Raw genomic sequence first — 24613 nt, 5'->3', positions numbered from 1 at the left:
TGAATGATAGCTTTGCTGGATAAAGTAATCTTGGTTGTAGGTTCTTGGTATTCATCACTTTGAATATTTCTTGCCACTCCCTTCTGGCCTGCAAAGTTTCTGTTGAGAAATCAGCTGACAGTCGTATGGGTATTCCCTTGTAGGTAACTGAGTTTCTTTCTCTTGCTGTTTTTAAGATTCTCTCTTTATCTTTTGCTCTTGGCATTTTAATTATGATGTGTCTTGGTGTGGTCCTCTTTGGATTCCTTTTGTTTGGGGTTCTCCGCGCTTCTTGGACCTGTAAGTCCATTTCTTTCACCAGGTGGGGGAAGTTTTCTGTCATTATTTCTTCAAATAGGTTTTCAATATCTTGCTCTCTCTCATCTTCTGGCACCCCTATAATTCTGATGTTGGTACGCTTGAAGCTGTCCCAGAGGCTCCTTACACTATCCTCGCATTTTTGGATTCTTTTTCATTCTGCCCCTCCGGTTGGGTGTTTTTTGCTTCCTCGCATTTCAAATCATTGACTTGATTCTTGCGCTCCTCTTGTCTGCTGTCGGGAGTCTGTATAATATTCGTTATTTCAGTCCGTGTATGCTTAATTTCTAGTTGGTTCCCCAATATAACATCGAGGGTCTCATTAGTTTTCTTGTAGATCTCATTAAGTTTATCGGCGGCTTCTAAACAGTTCTTGAGGGACCTTAAAAGTGTGGTTCTGAACTCTATATCTTCCATTGACAATTTTGTCCTGTTTCTTTGTCTCCGCATTTTGTTATGCTTCCTTGGTGCACCCCCTAGTGGTCTTTGTGCGCAGTCTTATAGTTAAACCTTGATTGTTGTAGCTAATACCAGGGAGGGTTTGACCTCCAGGCCAAGTGGCTATGAGAATCAGCTGTGTCTGCAGTGAGAGAACTTCTGTCCTCTAGGGAGGTGCTAATCTAGCCTTTGCCTGAGGCTATCCGGCAAATGCCTCTGTGTAGGGCTTGGGCGGGGTGGGTCGCACAGGATCAACAGGGTGGGCCAGAGAGAGCAGTTATGGCGGCTCTCAGTCCTGTCCCCAGGGGCTCTGCCTCTCTGAGTCCCAGCAATGGCTGCAATCCTCGGAGAGAAAGCTGCACTCGCTCTGACCAAAGCCAGACAGTCCCGCTTCTCCCGTTTGAGTCTGGGTCCCTAAAGACTCGCCTGTATCTGGAGCTCAGAGTCTGCGACTCCCTCCCGATTGAAAACGCCAACCGCGCCCTCCGCCGCCAGCCGGCTCCTCGCACTCCGCACCTCAGATATTGACTTCAGCACTGCGCCTCCTCTGAGTGTCCATATGCGTTTCTCTTTCCTCCTAGTTGTAGGACTTCCACTCAGCCAGCGTTCCTGTGGTTCTGGGTGACGTCCCTTCCGTTTTTTGGTCTCACTTTTGAAGTAGTTGTTCAAAGCAGCAAACTCCGGCGTTAACCTATGCCGCCATCTTGGTTTCCCCCCCCAGAGGAGTTTTAATGCCATCCTTAGCCCTTCCGTTCTCCTCTTACGCACCCCAATAGTAATCATTTTCATTAATTTCTGGGTTTTATTTCTCTGTGGTCCTCTCCCCTCCTAATAAATAAAAGTATACACATTAATAGGAATATATATGTGCACACAAATGTACACTTATCCTTATTTTTTTTATTACTCTAAAGGTAGCATAATTGCACATTGTTCCATAGAGATCTTACTTACACTTTGATTGCATAATACCCCACTGGGGAATATGCCGTAGTATATTCCTCCAGTCTCCAACTCATAGGCAGTTACATTGTTTTCAATATTTTGCTGTTACAAATATGAAACGATATGTGGACAAAGTTACTCATTATAGTGACATAATATAGTTTCATATTAATGGCAGGGGATTTTTCAGGGTAAATTCTACAAGTGAGAGTTTGCTGAGGGGAGAGTGAATAAAATGTGATGTTAGATGTTATGATACTTCACTCCAGGGGGTCGTGCTGGTGTGGGTTCTCACCAGTCCTGTGTGGCAGAGCTTGTTTCCCAGCATTGCATGCTTTAAAAATTGTGTCAATCTGATATGAGAGGAAATGGAACCTTGGTGTGGTTTCAGTTGTTTCTTTTTTATAGAACTTGTAATGAATTCTTTCTCCTGCCCCCATTGATTTTCAGAGAGAATGGAAGGGAGGGAGGAGTGGACGAGTGAGTGAGAGAGAGAGAGAGAGAGAGAGAGAGAGAGAGAGAGAGAGACATTGTTGTGAGAGAGACACATAGATGGTTGCCTCCCACACGTGCCCTGACCAGGACCAGGGAAGAACCTGCAACTGAGGTATCTGGCCTTGACTGGAAATCGAAGCTGAGATACTTTGGTCTGAGGGCCAATGCTCAAATTGGCCAGCGAGATTATAATTCTTTAAATAGATGTTTCTTGATCTGCAGGCCAATGCTCTTACCACTGATCCAAACCCGCCAGGTGTGGCTCAAGTGTTGAGTGTTGACCCAGGAACCAAGAGGTTACTGGTTCAATTCCCAGTCAGGGTACATGCCTGGGTTTTATGCTCAATTCCAAGTAGGGGGTGTGCAGGATGTCTGAGAGGCATCTCAGACATTCATCTCAGACCGATGAATGATTCTCTCTCTCTTTTTTTAAAAAAAATATATTTTATTGCTTTTTTACAGAGAGAAAGGCAGAGGGATAGAGAGTTAGAAACATCGATGAGAGAGAAACATCGATCAGCTGCCTCCTGCACACTCCCTACAGGGTATGTGCCGCAACCAAGGTACATGCCCGTGACTGGAGTCTAACCTGGCACCCTTCAGTCCGCAGGTCGACGCTCTATCCACTGAGCCAAACGGCTTAGGGCTGAATGATTCTCTCTTATCATTGATGCTTCTAGCTCTCTCTCCCTCTCCCTTCATCTCTGAACTCAATAAAATATATATTTAAATTTAAAAAAAGATGTGATCCAAAGGGCAGGCTGAGATCCTAAAAGTTGGTACCTAATAACACATATCCAATCTCTTAGGATTCTCATATTGATTTTTATTACAGTAAGTTTTCACATGATGAATAGAGTCTCCAGGATTTAATGAATTGCCAAAGGATATATTGCTAGTGAAGGGCAAAGTCATAATCAGCAACCACACTGGTCTCTTCTGGTTTTTCATTATTTTTTGTATGATTTCATCATACTATGTTACCCACTTTTGAAGAAAAACATACCCAATTCCAGCAAGAGAGAAACAGTTCCCCTCTACCAACCCTCTTTATTCCTTACAGAGATATTTAGAGCTATGGCAGCTTCCTCAGCTAACTCGAAAGGGAAGTTGAGCCAGTATATCTCAAAAGAAGACATCGAGAAATTTATGATGGCACTCAAAGTTGGAGGTCAGGTGAGGACATCTCAGACATCTTCCTGGCACTGGCCCCAGGGTGGAACCACCTCCATAAAGGTAGCTGGTTGGATGCATACCCATTCTGTCAGGAGGGGGGCAAGTATTTCCAGTCAGCAGAGCACTACTCGGCTCAGTCCCTTCACAGCTCCAGGTCAGGTTCCCATGTCCCTAGGTTAACCCATAAACTTCTCCACCTAGTTCCCCCCAATCCTGGATCCAGCTTTAATCTTCTCTCTAGACTCAGTCCTCCTCTTCCTTTCTCTACCATGGATCATTATTCTCTTTCTTTCTTTCTTTTAACCCTCCATCCTTCAACCTTCCTTTCTTCTTGAATCCCTTCTCTCCTCTAGATGTCAGATGATGATATCATAAAGACCCTCAAATTACTGGAAGTCAAAATTCTAAATACTAAGATGCCTAATACATTCTGCCGGAAAATTACAGGTGTCCTTATCAACTACCTGAGGAGAATGGTGAGGAGCTCATGCCTGTGGGTTGGGGGCTATGGGGAAAGAAAGGATTCCAGATCTAAAGCCAGGAGTTCCTTTCTGGTGGGTGATGACATTTTGAAGTTAAGTAGTATTTGGGAGATGAGTACCTCAAGTTTCTAAAAAATTTCCTAGAGCCTATGTCTTATACCCTGAACATGTCTCAAGAACTGTGACCTAAAAGTTAAAGTAATGAAGTAAGGCGGTAAGGTGAAAGAAGTGAGATGGAAAGAGGGAAACGGATTTAGGCTTTGGGCCTCAAAATCTAAGCTGTCCTAATCCTCCTCCTGGGATATTTTAGGCAGTCACACCTTTGCTGTTGCAACTCAGCTAATCACCTCTATTTATTTATTTATTTATTTATTTATTTATTTATTTATTGCTTAAAGTATTACAAAGGGTATTACATATGTGTCCCTTTTTTCCCCACGCCCTAGACAGTCCCCTATCAATTTATTTACTAACCTATTTAAATCCACCCACTTGCCTGCTAGCCCAACTTTGGACTGAACATTCATGACCACTACCTATCATCTATCCAGATACTTTTATACTTAATTTTCCTGGTACTGGGTAAATCTGGTTTCTGATTTTCTTGGTTAACTCTCTACATACAAGGTGTCTTCCAGTTTACCTGCCTTCTTTGGCACACCTGTTTACTGATCAAGACCTGACCCTTCAAGAAATTTTCAAAGTTACCTCCATAATGTACCCACACCTGTGATGACGGTTCAGGGAAAGCTCTGTGCTCTGGAAATGCCAAGCCCCATTCCCACCCCAACACAAGCCCAGAGACTTTGCAGTTTTTCATTTCCTGCCCTCTTGCATACTCTAGGAAGCTCTTGCCCTCTATCATGGGAAAGGTGTATGTTGAGTGTGGTTGTAGGATGAGATAGGATAGTTACTGCCCTCTAGATAGAGGAGAACACTTACTGAGCAAAGCCAATTCTCAGAAGCTGAGGGACTCATCTTGGAGATTAGTCTTGGAACACTGAGTCTTTCTTTTTCCAGGAGACAAAGGGAGAACTGGAAAAGGCCTTCACTGTGGTCCTAATGGCTCTGGGGTCACATTTTCCAGAAGTGATCATTGTCAAGCTATGGGACAGACCAAATATATACTGTCTGCCCCCAAGGAGCCTCATGGTTGCAGTGGGGAAGATCATCCTTTCCCAAGGTATTGGTCCCCGTGGTGGAAGAGTTTGTCTGAGAAAGGAACAGGGGCTACAGGCCGTGGGGGTGCTGTATGGAATTTAGAATATAGCTTTATTCTCCTGACTCCTTTCACTGTACTAGTATATCTCCACTTAGATTAGTCAAGGGTGTGTGTGTAGGGGTGAGGGGGGAAAACTAGCATCCCTGTGGGACCAATGGGAACTCAGGAGGGAGTTCCTGGAGAATAGGAGTGGCACAGGAGAGCATATTAAAGCTCAGGAAACTGTGGGGCTGGAGGTAAGACTAGGAGAACTAGAGGGAAGGCTGAATAGAAAGCCCCCATTCAACAGAGGTGGGGAGGGGCAAAAGAGAAGTGAGGAGTGCTTTGCTTAGGGCAGGGGTGGGCAAACTTTTTGACTGGAGGGCCACAATGGGTTCTTAAACTGGACCGGAGGGCTGGAAAAAAAGCATGGATGGAGTGTTTGTGTGAACTAATATAAATTCAAAGTAAACATCATTACATAAAAGGATACGGTCTTTTTTTTTTTTAGTTTTATTCATTTCAAACTGGCGGGATCCGGCCCATGGGCCGTAGTTTGCCCACGGCTGGCTTAGGAGAACCTGACGTTTTGAATTTGATTAGAGGTTTGGAAGGTAATAGTGTAGTAGGATGAGGCAGAGAATCACCATACAATCTCCATCCTGGTGGCTGTTGGTGACAACATTAGTTCTCTTACCCATTGTATTCCCCTCCCTCAATCAAAAAGTGTTAAGGAAAAAATCAGGTCATCAGGCAAATGCCAGACCCTGCCCTTTCTTTGCCACTTGGACCTTGGGCCAGAGAGATATTGGGGGAAGTCAGCTGGCCTTCTGGGCATTAGGTTCAAAATGACAAGGCTTATGGTTTGGGCTGCATAGCAAACTCAGAGGACACAGCACAGAAGCTGGAAATGTGTCTCTTGATCTAATCAGGGCAAATGTTCTCACTTTAGAAGAGTGAGAGAGCCTCAGGCTGCACAGATCTTTGCTCCATAAGGGTCCTTGGAAGGGAGTGTGCATGTGTAGGGTGTGGCGGTACCATGCATCTGCATGCTATGCTAGAATCCATTATGGAGCTTCATTATCCCAACAGCCCTGTGAGGTGGGCACATTAGGAACTGTAGTCCTATTTAACAGCTCAGGACATGGAAACTAGCATAAATTAAGTATCTTACTCTGGGTTGCCCAGACTCTTTGGAGGCAGAGCTAGGAGCAGAACCCAAACCTCCTGGTCCCTAATCATAAGATTTTGTACACTAAGGCGGGAGGCTCCTTTCCTTGGGATAGGGATGTTTTTCTTTTACTCTCCCTCCCAGATACAGTTTCCTATGTTGGTTCTATATGGAGATATATCCAGCCTCTTCTGAAGTTGGCCCAAGAGAAGAATGACATGTTGGCGATATGTCATGGTAAGGGTCAGGAGGGTCTGGGGAAAGGCTTAATTGGAATCCGGGAGGGAGGAAAGAAGGTCAGGAAGAGACTGGGTCCCTCTGAATTTGGATCTCTTCAGTCTATGGAAGGGGAAGATGATGGCTGAGAGCAGGCCAGGTATGAGTAGATGCTCTTCTCCATCTGACCTTTCTTGGCCTGGTTTGGGGCAAGGAGCAAACTTGATAGGGAGGCTGTAGGTGTTGACCGCCTTTCTCTTTCACTTTCCCTGCCTATCCTGGAACTAGGTGAGGTCAGAAAGGAACGATAGTTGGGGAGGTGGTGGGCAGGTGGGTCCTTCCCAGAACAGGACCCCCAAAGCCCTTTTTGGGTTGGGGAGGAGAGGACTGTACATATAGGTGTGCATGCTTTACTTTGTGGAATGGGAAAGGTGATGGGCAGCTCTAACTCCCTTCCCTCCGTACAGTATTCTATGGATTGGCCATCAGTGCCCAGAAACACCTGGATTCCTGGGATGATAAGGTGACGGGCTTTAGTCAAAGGGAAATGTCCATGAAGGCCTACATCACCTTCCGCATCTTCCTCAACCGTTGGTCTTTGAAGAGCAAGGACAAGGTGGGAGTGGGAGATAACAGGGGTTGGGTGGATGGGCTGAAGGGGTAAGGCTTGAGCCACAGGTGGGCTCAAGTTTGTCCACTTGCTGGTAGAAGGCTGACTCACGAGGGTCTTCTGGGAGAGCAGGTGTTCCTCCTCAGGCTCCTCTTACCATGCTCCAGAAAAACATAGAGTAAAAAAACACCGCACTGTCCATTCACTTATTTGTTAAGTGTTCAATTTACATTTATTGATTAGTCTCATTTGCCAGGTATGATGCTGGACCCTGGTCATACAAATATGAATAAAGCACAACCCCTGAGGACTTTTCTTCCTTCATTCTATTGCTGATGCAAGTTTCTATATCTCCGTAGGCACAGGTGACAGTGCAGGTTCTGCAGATAATGGGCCACCTTTTCTTCCTTATGCCATCATCCAAACTCAAGAACCAAGTAAACCGGTTAACACGATGGTTAATGATTTTGATGTCCACGAAAGTGACACCTTTCTACATTTCCCAGGTGATTGGGTTGTGCGTGAGAGGGAAATTTGACTCGTTCATGTATTTCATATTTATTGAGTAGTTAATGTTGGAGTGGGCAAAGCTTGGCCCATAGGTCAAATCCATTCTGAAGCTTATTTTTGTAAGGAATGTTTTACTGGAACTCAGCCATGTCCATTTGTTGAATTCACCTCATGCTTTGAAACTCTCTGACTTCCTTGTCTCTGACCTTTAGACCCAGCTTTAAAGGGCCTATGAGATAAGATCAAGCCTACCTGGAATACCTCCCTATGTTAAAGTCAACTGGTATGGTACCTTACTTATAAATGGTGTCCCAAAATTGATGCAAGAAGTAATTTTGATAGAAAACACAGGTTTATAATTAAAAATTGTAATCTTTTTATTGATTCATGAAGTATACAGTATAGGGTTATGTATAGAATAGCATATTGGGTAAATGGCTTCTCGAAATGTCCAATTCTTGACCACAGTGCCGAATTCATGTCCTTGGACTCTCAGCTACACTCTCATGAACTGCTTTGATGTTTTGTGTTGAACGACTTGTTGAAGGACGGCCAGAGTGTTTAAGATCACTAATTGATCCAGTCTGTCTAAATTTTTTAATTAATCTCTTCACAGTTGATGAAGTAAAATCACTATTCCGACCATATTTTGCATGAAAATTGCTAACTGTAGCTGCGAAAGCTTCATTATTTTTAAAATATTGCTCAACAATGAAAACGTGTTGTTCTTTCTTGCAGTGCTCCATTTTTAATAACCCTGAACTGTCAGCTGTCACGCTATCTTTTTTCTTTTTCCATTGGCAACACTTGACGGCACCAATGGTGTAAAATTCAAATCTCGGGTGAATTTTGGGACACCCTTTATCTGCAAAATCCTTTCACATCAACACCAAGCTTAGTGCTTGATTGAAAAACCAGTAGAAGGTGTGTGTACACCAGGGACCTGGGATTTTAAGGCCATTTCAGAATTATGCCTGTGATAGAAATGTTATACACATATTAGGTATTTTTATGAACAGAGTTTCAAGAACCAGAACACAAATGTTCTGATTGTTGTTTCAGTTTTCCTTCTAATTCAATGGCATTTCTCAAACCGAGTTCCCCCAACTTCTCATGAGTATTCCACAAAAAGAAGGCGTGTTATTTAGTAAACTGGGTGAGAAATGTTGAGTTTAAAATTAAACAAATTTCTTACCTGTAGGACTTCTCTGAGTGTTCAATATGTGGGTTAGTCTGGTCCTCTAAGAAGCAGATACCAACCTGGACTAGAGGTGCAAGAGAGTTATTGGAGGGACACCTGTGAGGAAAAAACAGGGAAGGAGCCAGAGGAGGCTGGGAGAGCCATCAGACTGAGTCGTAGTTCTGACCATTGATAAGGAGAAGGAGAAGGGGGGAAGAAGGGGGAGAAGGGAAGAAGGAAGGAAAGTTTTACATTAGAGTGTCGTTTTAAGAAAGCTCATTGCCAACAGGGAGTCAATGCCAACAGAGTCATCAAGCCAATGTCCTACATCTTGCATATGTAGGCCTGCTTTAGTGGGCCTGCCATACTCAGTCATTGGCTGGAAGAAACCTTTGGGAATCTAGCCGCACTTTTAAACAGTGACGGATTTTAAAGTAAAGAAGTTGGAGATGTCGTTCAATTATGCCCTCCAGAATAGGCATCTGAGAGGCACATTTTTCATGGTTGCTCAACATGTTAGTATGCACTTGTAAATTTCCAACAGGAGATTTTTTTTCTTTTTAGTGCAACCCCCATTAGCATCAAGTTTTCAGGGATCACCATTTGTGGTCTACCATTGCACTACCACCTCACATGCACTTTCTTTGGTGTGGGAAGATTTACCTTCCTCATGTATGTGCTCTGAGCTTTCTCCTTTAGTGGAGCAGCCAGTCTCTCATTTACTAGTACCTACCCTCCTGTCATGTGTCTGCATGTTGCCTCAGGTAAGGTCTGTGAACCTGGAGCAGAGGTTTGCTCTTTGAGGTCAGTTAGCCAGTTAGAGGATGAAATTTGTAACCTACCCGCTAGTCTGCAGATTGTGCAGGTAGAGATTGTACCCTACATTTTACGGACAGTGGAAATGTTTTGGCTACTTCCTCCTTCTCTCTCCTTCTCTATCACTCCAGGGGATAGTGATTAAGAATCGAGATATTTGTCAATCTGTAGTACAATTTGTTTGGAAATTAACTAGCACTAGCCAGCTCTACTTAGGGAGGCAGGCCCAATGTGGGGGTCTATCGGCAAACCAAAGGGGAAGAAATGTTAAATATTTAAAATCCAGTGGAGGGATTTCTGCTCTGGCAAAGATGGAGTAACCGAGGCCACAAATACTCTCCTCTCTGAAACAACTAAAACACTACGCAAATATATGAAGTAATGGTTCTCAAACTATTGAACAGCAGGCAACAAAGAACAGTGTCCCTGAGAGACAGTGGAGACATTGCATAAGCTCTGTTGTTGCCCCTATTTACTTCTCTGTGAAAATTTCCAGTCAGTGGCAGAGGAAAAGAAACCCCAGGAAGAGTTGATGGACTTTCTGAGTTGAGAAGATAGGACTGAGAGGCCAGGGAGACCAGCATAGCTAGAGTTTACAGGGTGGAGTACTAAATAGTCCGTGTGTGAGGAAATGGTTCCAGGTGAGGAAAACGCCCAAGCCTGAAAGAACAGTAGCCAGAACTCACACAGGGCCAATTCTTATACCTGTTCCCACGAACCAGTCTTAAAACCTTATAATTCATAGGTCGTTAGGTAGATGGGTGCGTTGGGGACCAAAATTAATGGTAGGCTGAATGCTTTTCTGTTCCTGCCTAACTAATTTTAAAAGCAAGACCCAAAGGATCAAATTATTTTCAAGTGACTTTAACTGTGTTCCAGGGAAAACTCAAGAATATTTATAGGAATACTAAAATGTCCAATACCCAATAAGGGAAGTTTACAATGAGTCACATTAATTTTTTTAAAAATAACCAGGCATGCTTAGAAGCAGGACAATATGACCTATAATAAGGAGAAAAATATATAAAAAACTGACCCAGATCTCACACAAATGTTAGAAGTAGCACACAAGGACATTTAAACATGTTTTATAACTGGTTCTATTGGATTAAAAACTAGAAGAAAGTTTAAGTAAATAAGTAAAAACCAGGAAAATATATTTTAAAAGTACCCAAGTTGAACTTCTAGAGTTAAAGACTAGAATATCTGTGATGAAAAACACTGGATACTATTAATGACAGATTAGACATTGCAAAAGACAGTACTTGTTTATTGAAGACTGCAATTGAAATTACACAAAATGAAACAGAAAAAATGAAAAAAATAAATAAAGAAGAAAGCATGAGCCTGGCCAGAGTGGCTCACTGGTTGAGCGTCGACCTATAAGGCAGGAGGTCATGGTTTGATTCCGGGTCAGGGCATATGAGCACGTTACAGGCTTGAACCCCAGTGGGGGGCATGCAGGAGCCAGCCAATCAATGATTCTCTCTCATGGTTGATGTTTCTATCTCTCCCTCTCCTTTTCTTTCTAAAATCAATAACACAATAAATTAGGAAAAAAAGCATCAGTGAGGCATGCAACAACATTAAGCAGCTTAATTTATGTGCAATGTGAGTCCCCTCATAAAGGAAGAGACAGAAAATGTATTTGAAGAAATAGTGGTTGAACAATTCCCAAATCTGAAGAATAGAATAAACCTTCAGATCCAACACAGTCAATGAACCCAACACAAGAAATAAAAAAAAGTACTCCAAATCATGTTACAATCAAATTTCTCAAAACCAGTGGTAAAGAAAAAAGGATTTTTAAAAATTAAATTTATTGGAGTGACATTAGTTAGCATGAACATGGAGGTTTCAGGTGTGGGCTTCTGTATTATAAGATCTGTATATTGCTCCATGTGTTCACTACCCAGTTAGATCTTCTCATGTCACCATATATTAGTTCCCTCTGCTCTCCCCACCCCTATTGATCCAGTTTGAATTCATTTTTGTACGTGGGACCAAACTGTAACCCACTTTCATTCATTTACATGTGACTTTCCAGTTTTCTCAGCACCATTTATTAAAGAGACTATCTTTATGGTGTGTTTCTGGCTCCTTTGTTGACAATTATCTGTCCATATACATGTGGTTTTATAGCCTGGCTCTCTATTCTGTTCCATTGACCTGTGTGTCTGTTTCTATGTCCGTACCATGCAGTTCTGATGATCATAGCTCTGTCGTATAATTTGAACTCAGATAGTTTGATACCTCCAACTTCATTCTTTTTTGTCAGTATTGTCTTGGCTATTTGGGGTCTTCTGTGGTTCCATACAAATCTGACGATTTCTGATTCTATTTCTTTAAAAAATGACATTGGAATCTGTATATTGCTTTGGGTAATATGGCCATTTTAACTCTTTTGATTCTTCCAATCAATGAACATGAAATATTTTTCCATTTTGTTGTGTCTTTTTCAATCTTTTTAAATATTTCTTGATAATTTTCAGTAGATAGATCTTCCACATTCTTTGTGAAGTTTCTTCCTAGGTACTTTATTCTTTTGATTGCAATTGCAAAAGGAATTATTTTTTTCATTTCCTTTTCTGAAGTTTTGTTGTTAGTATTCAGAAAGGCAATGGATTTATTTTTTCTTGGTGCATGGGGGGAGGCTCCACCAATTGCGCCACAGCCTCCAGGCAGTTTATTAATGAGATATTGTACATTCTTTTTTAAAAGTGTTTTTAAGTCCTCAGAACCTGTTGTGTATTTTGCACTTATGGCATGTCTCAGCTCACACTGGCTGTTTTCAGTGCTCAGTGGCCACACATGGGTAGTGGCTGCCTGATTGGCTGGTGCACATGGTCATCCCCATGTCATTGGCTGTGAGGCAGTGGATTTTTGCACATTGATTTTTGTATCCTGCAACTTTACAGTATTTGTTTATTGTTCCTAATAGTTTTGCTTTTTTGGTGGAGTCTTTAGTGTTTTCTATATACACTAGGAAAATGTCAACTGCAAAAACTAATAGTTTTATTTCTTCCTTCCCTATTTGGATGTCTTTTCTTTCTTTCTCTTGCCTTTTTGCTCTGGTTAAGATTTCTAGTACTATGTTGAATAAGAGGTGTGAAAGTGGACATCCTTGTTTTGTTCCTGTTCTTAGAGGAAAAGTTTCAGGTTTTCACCATTGAGTACGATATTAGCTGAGGATTTATCATAGATGGCCTTTATTATGTTGAGGTACTTTGCTTCTATTCCTATTTTATTGAGTGTTTTAATCCTACATGGATGTTGTATCTTATCCAATGCTTTTTCTGCATCTATTGATAAGATCATAGGATTTTTATCTTTTCTTTTGCTGATGTGGTGTATTACATTGATTGATTGGTGTATGTTGAACCATACTTGTGACTCTGGAATGAACCCCACTTGACCGTGATGTATTTTTTTTTTTTTTTGGATATACTGTAGTATTTGATTTGCTAGTATTTTGTTTAGGACTTTTCATCAGAGATATTGAACACAATATCTCTGTGTTCATCAGAGATATTGGTCTGTAATGTTCTTTCTTGGTGTTATTTTTGCCAGGTTTTGGTATCAGGGTTATATTAGCGTCATAGAATGTGTTAGGAAGTATTGCCTTTTCTTCAATGTTTTGGTAGAATTTGAGAAGGATATGTTTTGAAAAAGAGAAAATCTTAAATACACAAAAGGATGTTTCATATGGAGGAATAATGATAACAATAATAGATTTCTCAATGGAAACAATGGAACTGAGAAGATCTATAATAAAAGAGTAATATGCTAATTAGACTGGACATCCTTCAGGACATCATTCTGGACATCCTTCCGGACAAAGCGAGGGCCAGAAGGAAGCCAGCTCACATCCGGGGTGCCTACAGGCGGCCAGAGGGAAGCCAGCCTGGCCTGTAGAAAAACACTGTCAATGATAAAAAAGAATGAAATCTTAACATCTGCAACAACATGGATGTGCCTAGAGCAGTGATGGCAAACCTATGACATGCGTGTCAGAGGTGACACGCCAACTCATTTTTTTAGTTGATTTTTCTTTGCTAAATGGCATTTAAATATAAAAAAAATATATCAAAAATATAAATCTTGGAGAAACTAAGATGGCGGCATAGATAAACACCGGGAAATAGTCGCCTCACACAACAATTGAAAAATATCCCAAAGGACAGAGCAAACATCGTCCAGAACAACAGGAAGGCTGGCTGAGTGTAATTTCTACAACTAGAAGAAAAGAAAAGCACGCTGAGAACCAGAGGAGCTGCGGAGGCTGAGTGCAGAGGTACGGCGGCGGCTCACACGCGCGCGCGCGCGGAAAGGGGGTGGCACCTGAGGACGCGGCTGTCTTTTTGAATCACAAGCTCCCGACTGCTCTGAACTCCGGTTCCGGGAAGTCTCTGGGGACCCAGGACTCATACAGGGAGAGGCTGGTCTGTCAGGCGGCAGCGGGCGAACTTGAGGGCAGATTTCCCTCAGAGGTGCTTGCAGCCGTTACAGGGACACTGAGATGCGCGACTCCGGCACAGAGAATCACCATAGCTGCTTTCTCCGCCCTTTTGACTCCCTGAGACCCCGCCCCACCCAGGCTGCGGCAGAGGCTTTTGCATGTGAATGTGCCTAACTACAGCCCAGCCAGGCAGACCCGGAACTTCCAAGAGAAGGCCCAAGGCCCCGCAGCGGCTTGCATTGCTTCACAGCTGAGCCTCTTCGTGGCTCCGGCTGTGTGGCCTCAGGCAGGGGCTGAATTAGCACCTCCTTAGATCCAGGAGCCACTGTACCCAGTGGTCAGAGGGGGACCATTCTCCCACTTCAGACACAGCTGCTTCCCACAGCCAATTGGCCTGGAGGTCAATTCCTCCCAGTGATCCTACAACAACCAAGGCACCAAGAGTGCACCAAGAGTGTCCACCCCAGGTAACTGGGGAGGCTGAGCCACTGGGCCCTACAGGACACCTGGCGTGCAGGGCCACTCTGTCAACACAGGGAAGCGGCCAAAATGCGGAGACAAAGAAACAGGTCACAATTGGCAGAAACGGAGGAGGGCAGACGACTGGATATAGAGTTCAAGGCCACGTTTATAAGGTTTGTCAAGAATTTTATGGAAACCGCCGATAAATTTAATGAATCCCTCAAGGAGTATAGTGAGACCATGGAGGACATGAAAAAGGACCAACTAGAAATTAAGCATACACTGACTGAAATAAAGAATAATTTACAGAGATCCAACAGCAGACAAGAGGATCCCAAGAATCAAGTCAAAGATTTGAAATACAAAGAAACAAAAAATACCCAACCGAAAAAGAAAAAAGAAAAGAGATTCAAAAAATATGAAGATAGTGTAAGGAACCTCTGGGACAACTTCAAGCGTACCAACATCAGAATTATAGGGGTACCAGAAGGAGAGAGAGGGCAAGATATTGAAAACCTTTTTGAAGAAATAATGACAGAAAACTTCCCCCACCTGGTGAAAGAAATGGACTTACAAGTCCAGGAAGCGCAGAGAACCCCAAACAAAAGGAATCCAAAGAGGACCACACCAAGACACATCATAATTAAAATGCCAAGAGCACAAGATAAAGAGAGAATCTTAAAAGCAGCAAGAGAAAGACAGTCAGTTACCTACAAGGGAGTACCCATCCGACTGTCAGCTGATTTCTCAACAGAAACCATGCAGGCCAGAAGAGAGTGGCAAGAAATATTCAAAGAGATGAATAGCAAGAACCTGCAACCAAGATTACTTTATCCAGCAAAGCTATCATTCAGAATGGAAGGTCAGATAAAGAGCTTCACGGATAAGAAAAAGCTAAAGGAGTTCATCTCCACCAAACCAGCATTATATGAAATGCTGAAAGGTATTCTTTAAGAAGAGGAAGAAGAAAAAGGAACTCTTACCATTTGCCACAGCATGGATGGAACTGGAGAGCGGATAAATACCACAAGATCTCACTTATTTGTGGAATATAATGAACAACATAAACTGATGAACAAGGACTGATCCAGAGACGGAGAGGTTTTGATTGGACTGTCGGGCCTTGGAGGGAAGGTAGGGGAGGGTGGGGCCAAGGGGGAAAGATCAACGAAAGGATTTATATGCAAGCATATAGGCCTAACCAATGGACACGGACAACGGGGGGGTGAGGGGATGAGCGGGGGGGGGGGGGGGGGCGGGGGTAGAGGGTACACATATGTAATATCTTAATCAATAAAAAATATTTAAAAAAAATATAAATCTTTGTTTTACTATGGTTGCAAAAATCAAAAAATTTCTATATGTGACACGGCACCAGAGTTAAGTTAGGGTTTTTCAAAATGCTGATACGCTGAGCTCAAAAGGTTCGCCATCACTGGTCTAGAGGGTGTTGTGCTGAGTGAAATAAGTCAGTCACAGAAAGACAAATGCCATATGATTTCACTTATTTGTGGAATCTAAGAAACAAAATAAACAATCAGAATTGTAACAGACTCATAGATACAGAGAACATTTTGATGATTGCTAGATAGGAGGCAGGTGAATGATGGGTGAAAAAGATGAAGGCATTAAGAAGTACAAATTGGCAGTTACAGAATAGACATGGGATGTAAAGTACAGTATAGGGAATATAGTCAGTAATACTGTGACAACTCTGTAGGGTGTCAGATGGCTACTAGATTTATCGAGGTGACCACTTTGTAAGTTATTAAATGTCTGGTGACTGGGTTGTGAATTGTAAATGAAAAATAAAACATGATTTTATTTATTTATTTTAAAAAGATTTAAAATAATAAATAGGAAGGGAGAGGGAGAAAGAGAAACATCAATGGGAGCAAAGCATTGATCCTTCGATGGGCTGCCTCATGCAACCCCCATCAGGATACAAGACCGAAACCTGGGTATGTGCCTGACCAGGAATCAAACCTGCAACCTTTCAGTGCCTGGGACAATGCCACATTGGCCAGGGTGAAAAATAAAACATGATTTTTAAAACCTGGATTAATAAATTGGACTTCATCAAAGTGAATACTTTATTTTTAAATTTTATTTTAAATTTTTTCCATTTTTATTGAATGTATGGGATGACATTGGGTAACAAAATTATACAGGTTTCAGGTGCACAATTCTACAACACATCACCTGTACACTGTATTGTGTGTTCACCATCCCAAGTCAAGTCTCCATCCATCACCACTTATCATCTCTATACCCTCCTCAACTTTTCTGTCCCACATCCCTCAGCAATCCTCACACTGCTGTCCCTGTCCATGAGTTTTTTTTCTCGTTTTAAAATATTTTGCTCAATTCCTCCACCCCCTTCACTCTCTCCACCCTCCAAAAGTGAGTAAATTCTGTTCTTTGAAAGTTGTTAAGAGAATGAAAAGACAAGTCTCAGACTGGAATAAAACATTTGCAAATCATATATATATGTATCCAGAAAATATAAAGAACTCTCAAAATGCAATTTAAAAAATTAAAAAACTGCCTAGGCCAGTGTGGCTCAATTGGTTGGAGCGCTGTCCTGTACACCAAAAGGTTGTGGGTTTGATTTCCATTCAGGGTACATATCCAGGTTTTGGTTTGATCCTAGGTTCGGTCAGAGCACATGTGGAAGACAACTGATTGATATTTCTCTCTCACATTGATGTCTCTCTCTCTCTCTCTCTCTCTCTCTCTCTCTCTCTCTCTCTCTCTCTCCCCCTTTCCCCCTCCCACCCGCCATCCTCTCTAAAATAAATTTAAAAGTGTTTTAAAAATTGGCACAAAAATTGAATGGATATGGGGATAGCAAATTAGCACAGGAAAAGTTGCTAAACATCATTTAGGAAATTAAAAATTACAATGAGATGCCACTATACATCTGATAGAATGTAAATTGGCACAATCATTTAGGAAAACAGTTTGGCAATTTTTTAAAAAGTAAGTGAGAGATTTATAATGACAGAGAACAGATCAGTGGTTGTCTGAGGAAAGAACGGTGTTGGGAGGGCAGGGCAAGAGGAGTTAGAAAGTGACCAGAGGAGACTTTTGGGGATGATGAGTATGCTTATTATCTTAATTGTGGAGATGGTTTCAAGGGTGTTAACATTTATTAAATAGTATATTTTCAATATGTGCAGTGTATTATATATCAACTATAGGCCCAGTGCAGGAGATTCATGCCCTCGGTGGGGGAGAGGTGTGGTCCGTCAGCCTGGCATTCACCCTATTGCAGTCCAGGAGCCCTTGGGGGATGTCCCGTGCCATGGAGGCAAGAGAGGCTCCTGCAAATACAGCTGCAACTGCATGAGCCCTGCCTCTGGCTGAGCAGCACTTCCCCTGTGGAAGCGCACTGACTTCCAGGGAGCAGCTCCTGCATTGAGCGGCTGCCCCTGGTGGTCAGTGCACATCATAGTGACCAGATGTTCTTCCATTCAATCAATTTGCATATTCCCCTTTTATTATATAGGATTAGACATCAATAAAGCCTGTTTTAAAAAAAATAAAATGGCCCTAGCCGGTTTGGCTCAGTGGATAGAGCATCGGCCTGCGGACTGAAGGGTCCCGGGTTCGATTCCGCTCAAGGGCATGTACCTTGGTTGCGGGCATGTCCCCGGTAGGGGGTGTGCAGGAGGAAGCTGATAGATGTTTCTTTCTCATCGATGTTTCTGGCTCTCTATCCCTCTCCCTTCCTCTCTGTAAGAAATCAATAAAATATTAAAAAAATAAAATGGACTGCTTACACATGTGAAAAGTAAGGCTATTTGTAGCCTCTCATACAAGTGAGAAGAATAACCCATAAAACAGTACAGTTCACTAGGTGAAGGGTAGATATTTAGGCTTTAAAACGTGGTTTTCTGAATTTTGAAAGTCGGAAAATAGAAGCAGTTCTTTCTTTGACCATGATTTCTTTATCCTATTTCTTTGAAATCAGCCTACACCTGCCATGTTGAGTTGCTCTAAAAGTTACCGTGAAATAATGAGGTTATTTGAAAGTAAGTGTAGCTTCTTGGGTGAGGTGAAAGAACAGGTCATGGCTGTATTTGTCTGTGGAAAAACTAGCCCCTGGGCCTCCTTGCAAAGGTCCCAGAGGGCATGTGAACTGTGATACTGGGCCACCTCTAAGAGGAGATCTGAGGACAGAGGCTTTCCGTTGAGGCCGTGGCAAGGGCTGGCTGAGTGGCTGACTCTGGCCTTACACACACAGTGTATCTACCAACTCGTGGAGGCTCTGGCGCTCAGCGGCTGTGGAGGTGTAAACTTGGAATCCCAGCTGGAAAACATTACAGGCATGCTGTTCCAGCAGGTGAGTGCTGGAGGCTGCAGGTATCCTGGGCTTGGTCTTCCCCTCTTGTTTGGAGGTGATGGTTCCCCCAGGGCAGGTCACTACCTCCACACGGCCCTGGGCTTTTTTCACGGTGACTGTAACTGCACACACCTCAGGCTTTCCTGCCGGGATTCTAGTCACAGAGTGGATATTCTCTATGAGGTAAATTGGATACAGTTCTGTATGTTTCTGGGGGTGGAGGCCATTGTTGCTCCCTCTAAACTGGTTAAGGGCAGAGAGTCCAAACCGACCCATTATGCCTGTGGGAAATGGCAGGCCTTCTGTGTTGTAGCCTAGAGGAGGAAGAGGACAATTGAACATTTTGGTAAAAGGTGTTACCGTCCATATATTTGCTGGCCACTGTCTTCTTTTCTTTGGGGCTGTGTAGGTGTATTCCTGGGTCCTATTTTCACGTTCTCCTTATGGGCAAATGCCGCACTTTTTCTGGCTGCATACCTCAGTTTCTCCATCCATGCCCAGAGCCCCAGATTTTTCAGTGCTCCCAGGTCTGATGCCCTTGGTCTCCCCACAGCTCTGTGAGCGAGTGAACCCAGCAGACCCTCACTCTGTGGAGAACCGCAGCCTCGCCCTGAGGGCTATCTTCATCCTGGGTAAGTCCACACATTTTCCTAACCCCAGGTATGGGCCCGGGGACCTTGTACTCCATGGGAGGCTAGGTTCCCAAGACAGCCTTCTTTCCTTCAGACAAGATGCAAAGTAATCCATGTAAAGTTATCCTGAAATTCAATGAATCTCCAAGGGCACAGACATTCTCCCTTCCCTATCCCTTTTGTTACCACTCCCTTCCCCTATGGTTGGCTTCCCGTTCTCCTTTGGTGATCCTGAGCTCAGAAAGGTGATACTGTGTAGAGAGCACTGATGGTCGCGAAGGAGGTTCTGACCTAATTGGTGTGCACATGGCGGGGCAGGGGAGGGACAGGCCTAGGTTAGGAAAAGCATCTGCCCCCAAGCCTGGCACATGGTAAATGCTGGACAAACCCTGGCTCTCTTTCTTCCTGCTTCTTTTCTCCAGCCTAATAGACCCTAATTTATCCAGCCCATGGCATCAGTGGTTTGCTGTGAGCATGATTTACTTCTACATACCACCTCCCACTTAAACATACCCCTGACTCCCTTTATTCATGCCCTCTAATAGCCAAGTTATACCAGGATCAGATGGTATCCCTATTACTAACCGCCATGGAATCCAGTGATCCAGCCAAGATGGAATCAGCCCTTCAGGCGTTCACAGATGTGTTCCAGGATTGTGAGTAGGAAACAAGCCTGGTCCTAGGGATCTTCTTGCGCAGGAAATCTCCTTGCTCTGGCAGATAGTCCCATTGAGTAGTTAAACGTGCAGCTTTAAACTCAACATAAACTCAATGGGTTCAAATCCTGATTTTGACTCTTAATAGCTGTGCAAACTGGGGCAGATTACTTTTAGTCTGAAGCTCTATTTCCTCATTTGAAAAATGGAGTTGCCTTGGCTGGGTGGCTCAGTTTGGTGGAGTGTCATCCTATACACCCCAAGACTGTCAGATCAATTCCCCGTCAGGGCACATACCTATGTCACTGGTGTGTTTCCTGATCAGGGGCATATGGGAGGTGATTAATCAATGTTTCTCTCTCTCTCTCTCTCTCTCTCTCTCTCTCTCTCTCTCTCTCTCTCCCCCCCCCCCCCCACCCATTCAATAAAATAAAAAAAACAACATATCCTTTGGGTGAGGATTATAAAAACTAAAAATGTAGGTAACAAATCCTACCTTTAGCCATTTTTAGTGAGAATTAAAAGACAAAACATATCTTGGATTGTAGGTTTTAACTTCAATCAAGTGTCCATCAAAACATTGCTGTGTGACTTACAGTACGAAGCACAGAAAGTACACACTTAAATAAGATATGGTCCTTGTTCTGAGGAACTCAGTCAAGGAGGGAAGATGAGACTGTTCACACAGCAAAAGGATACAGGATAATAGGTGATAAGTTACTTAAATGTGAGCATGGCGATGTGCAAAAGGAATGCAGAGAAGGTGTCAGTCAGGAGATAGGATAGACTCTGTGAAGGAGATGTGCTGAGAGCAGAAAGGAGACTGAGTCAGCAAAAGGAATTCACACAGAAGAGCAGTGCTGGCAGTTCTAAAGGTTGAGATAGGCAAAGGGTGAGCAGAAGAGCTCCACCAATGAGGTAGACTTGTGTGGTCAGCTGTGGGAGCCTGGCAAGCGCTGAGGCGCAAGCGCTAGCTTGCTGAAATACTGTTTTAGGTCACTTTCTAGTCTGGTTTGAAGCAGGGGGTGGGGGAGATAGCCTTTCGGGTTTGATCTGGCCTTGAAGAGCAGGACTGTATCTAAAATTTCTCCTACCTGTCTGTCTTCTCATGCCTCCCAAAGCAACAAAGGGAGAGGGAGGAGACTGACCCCTCTGCATGTCTGTCTTTCCTCTAGTGCCTCAGACCAAGAAGCTGCAGCGTATGGTACTGAATTCTACCATTCTGGTGATTCAGGAGGACCTCAAACCAGTGAGCAGAATGGCAGAATGTTGGGGCTGGGAGGGCAATTGCTGTTTTGAGAACTTGAGGTGTGGTAAGATGGAGAGGGGAAGGTTTGGGTGAATGAAGAGAGAGGTAAGGCCCCCTTGCCAATCTAGTTCTGGCCTCAGACTTCTGCCCTTGGGTTACATTTGGGCTTGTCAAAACCTGAGAAAGGTTTGAGAAGTGGAAAGGTGGTTGCTTCCTATTTTCTGAGCTTTTTCTGTGGGCAATACTGTGGTGAGCCCAGTAGGGACATGGAGCTCTGAAAGATATTAATTTTGCTCCCAGAGAATCCACAGTTTGGTTAGGGAGAGAAGTCCTGAAACATCACATCTTGCATGAGAAGATATATATATATATTATCAATATATGCCTATCTTTTCTTTATATACATATATATGTAAATTCTTTAAAATTTTTATTCAATTACAGTTGATATACAATATTATATTAGTTTCATGTGTACATCCTAGGGATTAGACATTTATTTATATAACTTATGAAGTGATCACCCCAATAAATCTAGTGTACACCCAGCACAGTTATTACAAAATTATTGACTATGTTCCCTGTGCTGTACTTTACATCCCATGACTATTGTATAATTGCCAATTTGTACTTCTTAATTCCTTCACCTTTTCATCCATCCACCCACTCCCCTCCCATCTGCCAACTATCAAAATGTTTTCTCATTCTGTGAGTCTGGCTCAGTTCTGCTTGTTCATTTATTTTGTTTTTTAGATTCCACAACTAAGTGAAATCATATTGCATTTGTCTTTCTCTGTTTGACTTATTTCACTCAGTACAACACCCTCTAGCTCTATCCATGCTGCCAATGGCCAGATTTCATTCTTTTTAAGGGTTGAGTCATATTCCATTGTATATATGCACCACTTCTTCTTTACCCATTCCTCTATTGATGGACATGTAGGTTGCTTCCAGATCTTGGCTATTATAAATAATGCTGCAAGAAACATGTGGATGTATATGTCTTTTCAATTTAGCATTTTGGGTTTCTTGAGATAAATATCCAAAAGTGAAATTGCTGGGTCCTCCTTTGGCTCTCCGTATAGTCTTTGTTTTAAAGTCTATTTAGTCTGATGTGAGTATTGGTACTCCAGCTATTTTTGTTTTGTTACCATTTTCATGAAATACCTTTGCCATCGCTTTATTTTCAGTCCGTGTATGTGTCTTTTGACCTGAAGTGACTCTTGCAAATGGAAGCATCTTGTGTTCTTATCCATTCAATCATTCTATGTCTTTTGATTGGAGCACTTTATTTTTTTTTTAAATATATTTTATTGATTTTTTACAGAGAGAAAGGGAGAGAGATAGAGAGTTAGAAACATCGATGAGAGAGAAACATCGATCAGCTGCCTCCTGCACACCCCCACTGGGGATGTGCCCGCAACCCAGGTACATGCCCTTGACCGGAATCGAACCTGGGACCTTTCAGTCCGCAGGCCGACGCTCTATCCACTGAGCCAAACCGGTTTCGGCTGATTGGAGCACTTTGTTCATTTGCATTTAAAGTACTTGTTGATAGATATGTACTTATTGCCATTTAATGATTCATATTTTTGATATTCCTTTCTTCTTCTCCTTAAAGAAGTCCCTTTAACATTTCTTGTAATATTGGTTTGGTGTTGATGAACTCCTTTAGCTTTTTCTTGTCTTGGAAGCCTTATCTCTCCTTGAATTCTAAAGGACAGCCTTGCAGGTTAGAGTGATTTTGGTTGTAGGTCTTTGCTTTTCATCACTTTGAATATATCTAGCCAGCAAAGTTCCTGTTGAGAAATCAGCTGGGAGCTCCCTTGTAGGTAACGAACTGTTTTTCTCTTGCTGCCTTTAAAATTCTTTCTTTGTCTTGAACTTTCTGCATTTAATTATGATGTGTTTTAGTGTGGGCCTCTTTGGGTTCATCGTGTTTGGGACTCTGCACTTCCTAAACTTGTATGTCTATTTCCTTTACCAGGTGAAGGAAGATTTCTGTCATTATTTTTTCAAATAAGTTTTCAATTCCTTCCTATTTCTCTTATCCTTCTGGCACCTGATGATACGAATATTTGTATGTGTGCTATTGTCCCAGATGCCCCCAAACTATCCTCATTTTTTTTTTGCTGTTCTAATTAGGTGTTTTCTGCTACCTTACCTTTCAAATTGATGACTCAATATTTTTTGAGAAACCTTATTTTTTAAAAAGCTCTTCAGACAGGACTGGAGACAGCAGAGACTGTTTCAGTTCTGGATCACACAGAATAGGGGAACAGAAGAGGAGGGGAGCAGTGGTTTGGGGTACCAAATGCATGACAATAGCATCATCCCTAAAAATACATTCCAGAAGGTCCATGGAAAGCTTGGAATCTTGAGGGATTTGTTCCTGGCTTTCACTAGAAAGGCCAGACCATGGGACTTTCCTGGACTCAGATTCTCCCCCAATCCCACACTCCTGCTAATTTTCATATCTCTGGGGAAATAAGGTGAGGGCAAGGTAAGTACTTAGAGTTCTCCAGGGAGGTGGTGGGAGGGGAAGCAGTTAGAACTTCCGGGCAAAGTACAGAAGTGGTCAGGGTTAGTGGCTTGTGGTCTGTCATTATTGAGAGCCCACTGTAGAGTCTCACTGGGTTTAGTGTCAGGAGATCTGATCCCCTCACCTGCCTTGGTCCTCTGTGTCCTCACCTGGATTATGAAGGGTCACACTGGTAGTCCCTGACATTCCTTTCTGTCTTGTCATGTGATGGTCTGTGACTCCACAGGTGCCGAAGGTCCTTGTGCACTTCATTGAGATGCTGGGTCAGCATAACTACTTGGCTTTGCCCCAGGGGAACACTCTAATCAGCTTTGTCATCAAGCTTGTGGAGTCGGAGTCATCAGTGAGCAAGGGGCTGGGCAGGGAGGGGACCGAGGATGGGAGCACACCTCAGGGGATGGAACAAGAGGAAGGCAGGGTTGGGAGCAGGAGGGAAACAAGAGGGTATGCCTGGCACATGTGAAGGGTCTTTGGCCTGTAAAACCCTAAGCAGTGAACCAGGGAAGGCCCTGAACCCAAGACTTAGCTAGCATTGGTTTTAGATTTAAATCTTTCCCTTTCTCATTCTAGAATGAAGAGGACATCCGAATAATGTGTTCCAGAATCCTACAGATGGTATAAACAGCTAGGGCCAAACAGACCTCTCGTTTACTCCTCCCCTGGCTCCCCAGATCACTACCCTGACCCCGGCCCCACCCCCAACTACCTCACACCTTCCCCCTGCATCA

General features: G+C 43.0%; 1 protein-coding gene across 1 annotated transcript in view; it reads left to right on the top strand.

Moving 5' to 3' along the window:
* Positions 1 to 3252: 3252 nt before the first annotated feature.
* LOC308513838 (maestro heat-like repeat-containing protein family member 1) overlaps positions 3253 to 24613 on the top strand; it is a gene marked incomplete at its 5' end in the record, with an annotated part of 68650 nt that continues 47289 nt past the window's right edge. The window contains 12 exons of the mRNA XM_081083939.1: positions 3253 to 3351; positions 3705 to 3827; positions 4854 to 5016; positions 6350 to 6442; positions 6889 to 7037; positions 7397 to 7537; positions 18708 to 18806; positions 19360 to 19438; positions 19984 to 20094; positions 21270 to 21343; positions 24112 to 24228; positions 24456 to 24500. Coding sequence (XP_080940065.1) covers positions 3253 to 3351; positions 3705 to 3827; positions 4854 to 5016; positions 6350 to 6442; positions 6889 to 7037; positions 7397 to 7537; positions 18708 to 18806; positions 19360 to 19438; positions 19984 to 20094; positions 21270 to 21343; positions 24112 to 24228; positions 24456 to 24500 — 1293 coding nt within the window. The remainder of the gene's footprint in view (positions 3352 to 3704; positions 3828 to 4853; positions 5017 to 6349; positions 6443 to 6888; positions 7038 to 7396; positions 7538 to 18707; positions 18807 to 19359; positions 19439 to 19983; positions 20095 to 21269; positions 21344 to 24111; positions 24229 to 24455; positions 24501 to 24613) is intronic.

Source organism: Myotis nattereri, assembly GCF_964212035.1.
Source record: "Myotis nattereri genome assembly, chromosome: 2".
NCBI lineage: Eukaryota > Metazoa > Chordata > Mammalia > Chiroptera > Vespertilionidae > Myotis > Myotis nattereri.
This window is presented reverse-complemented; position numbering and strand designations above follow the sequence as displayed.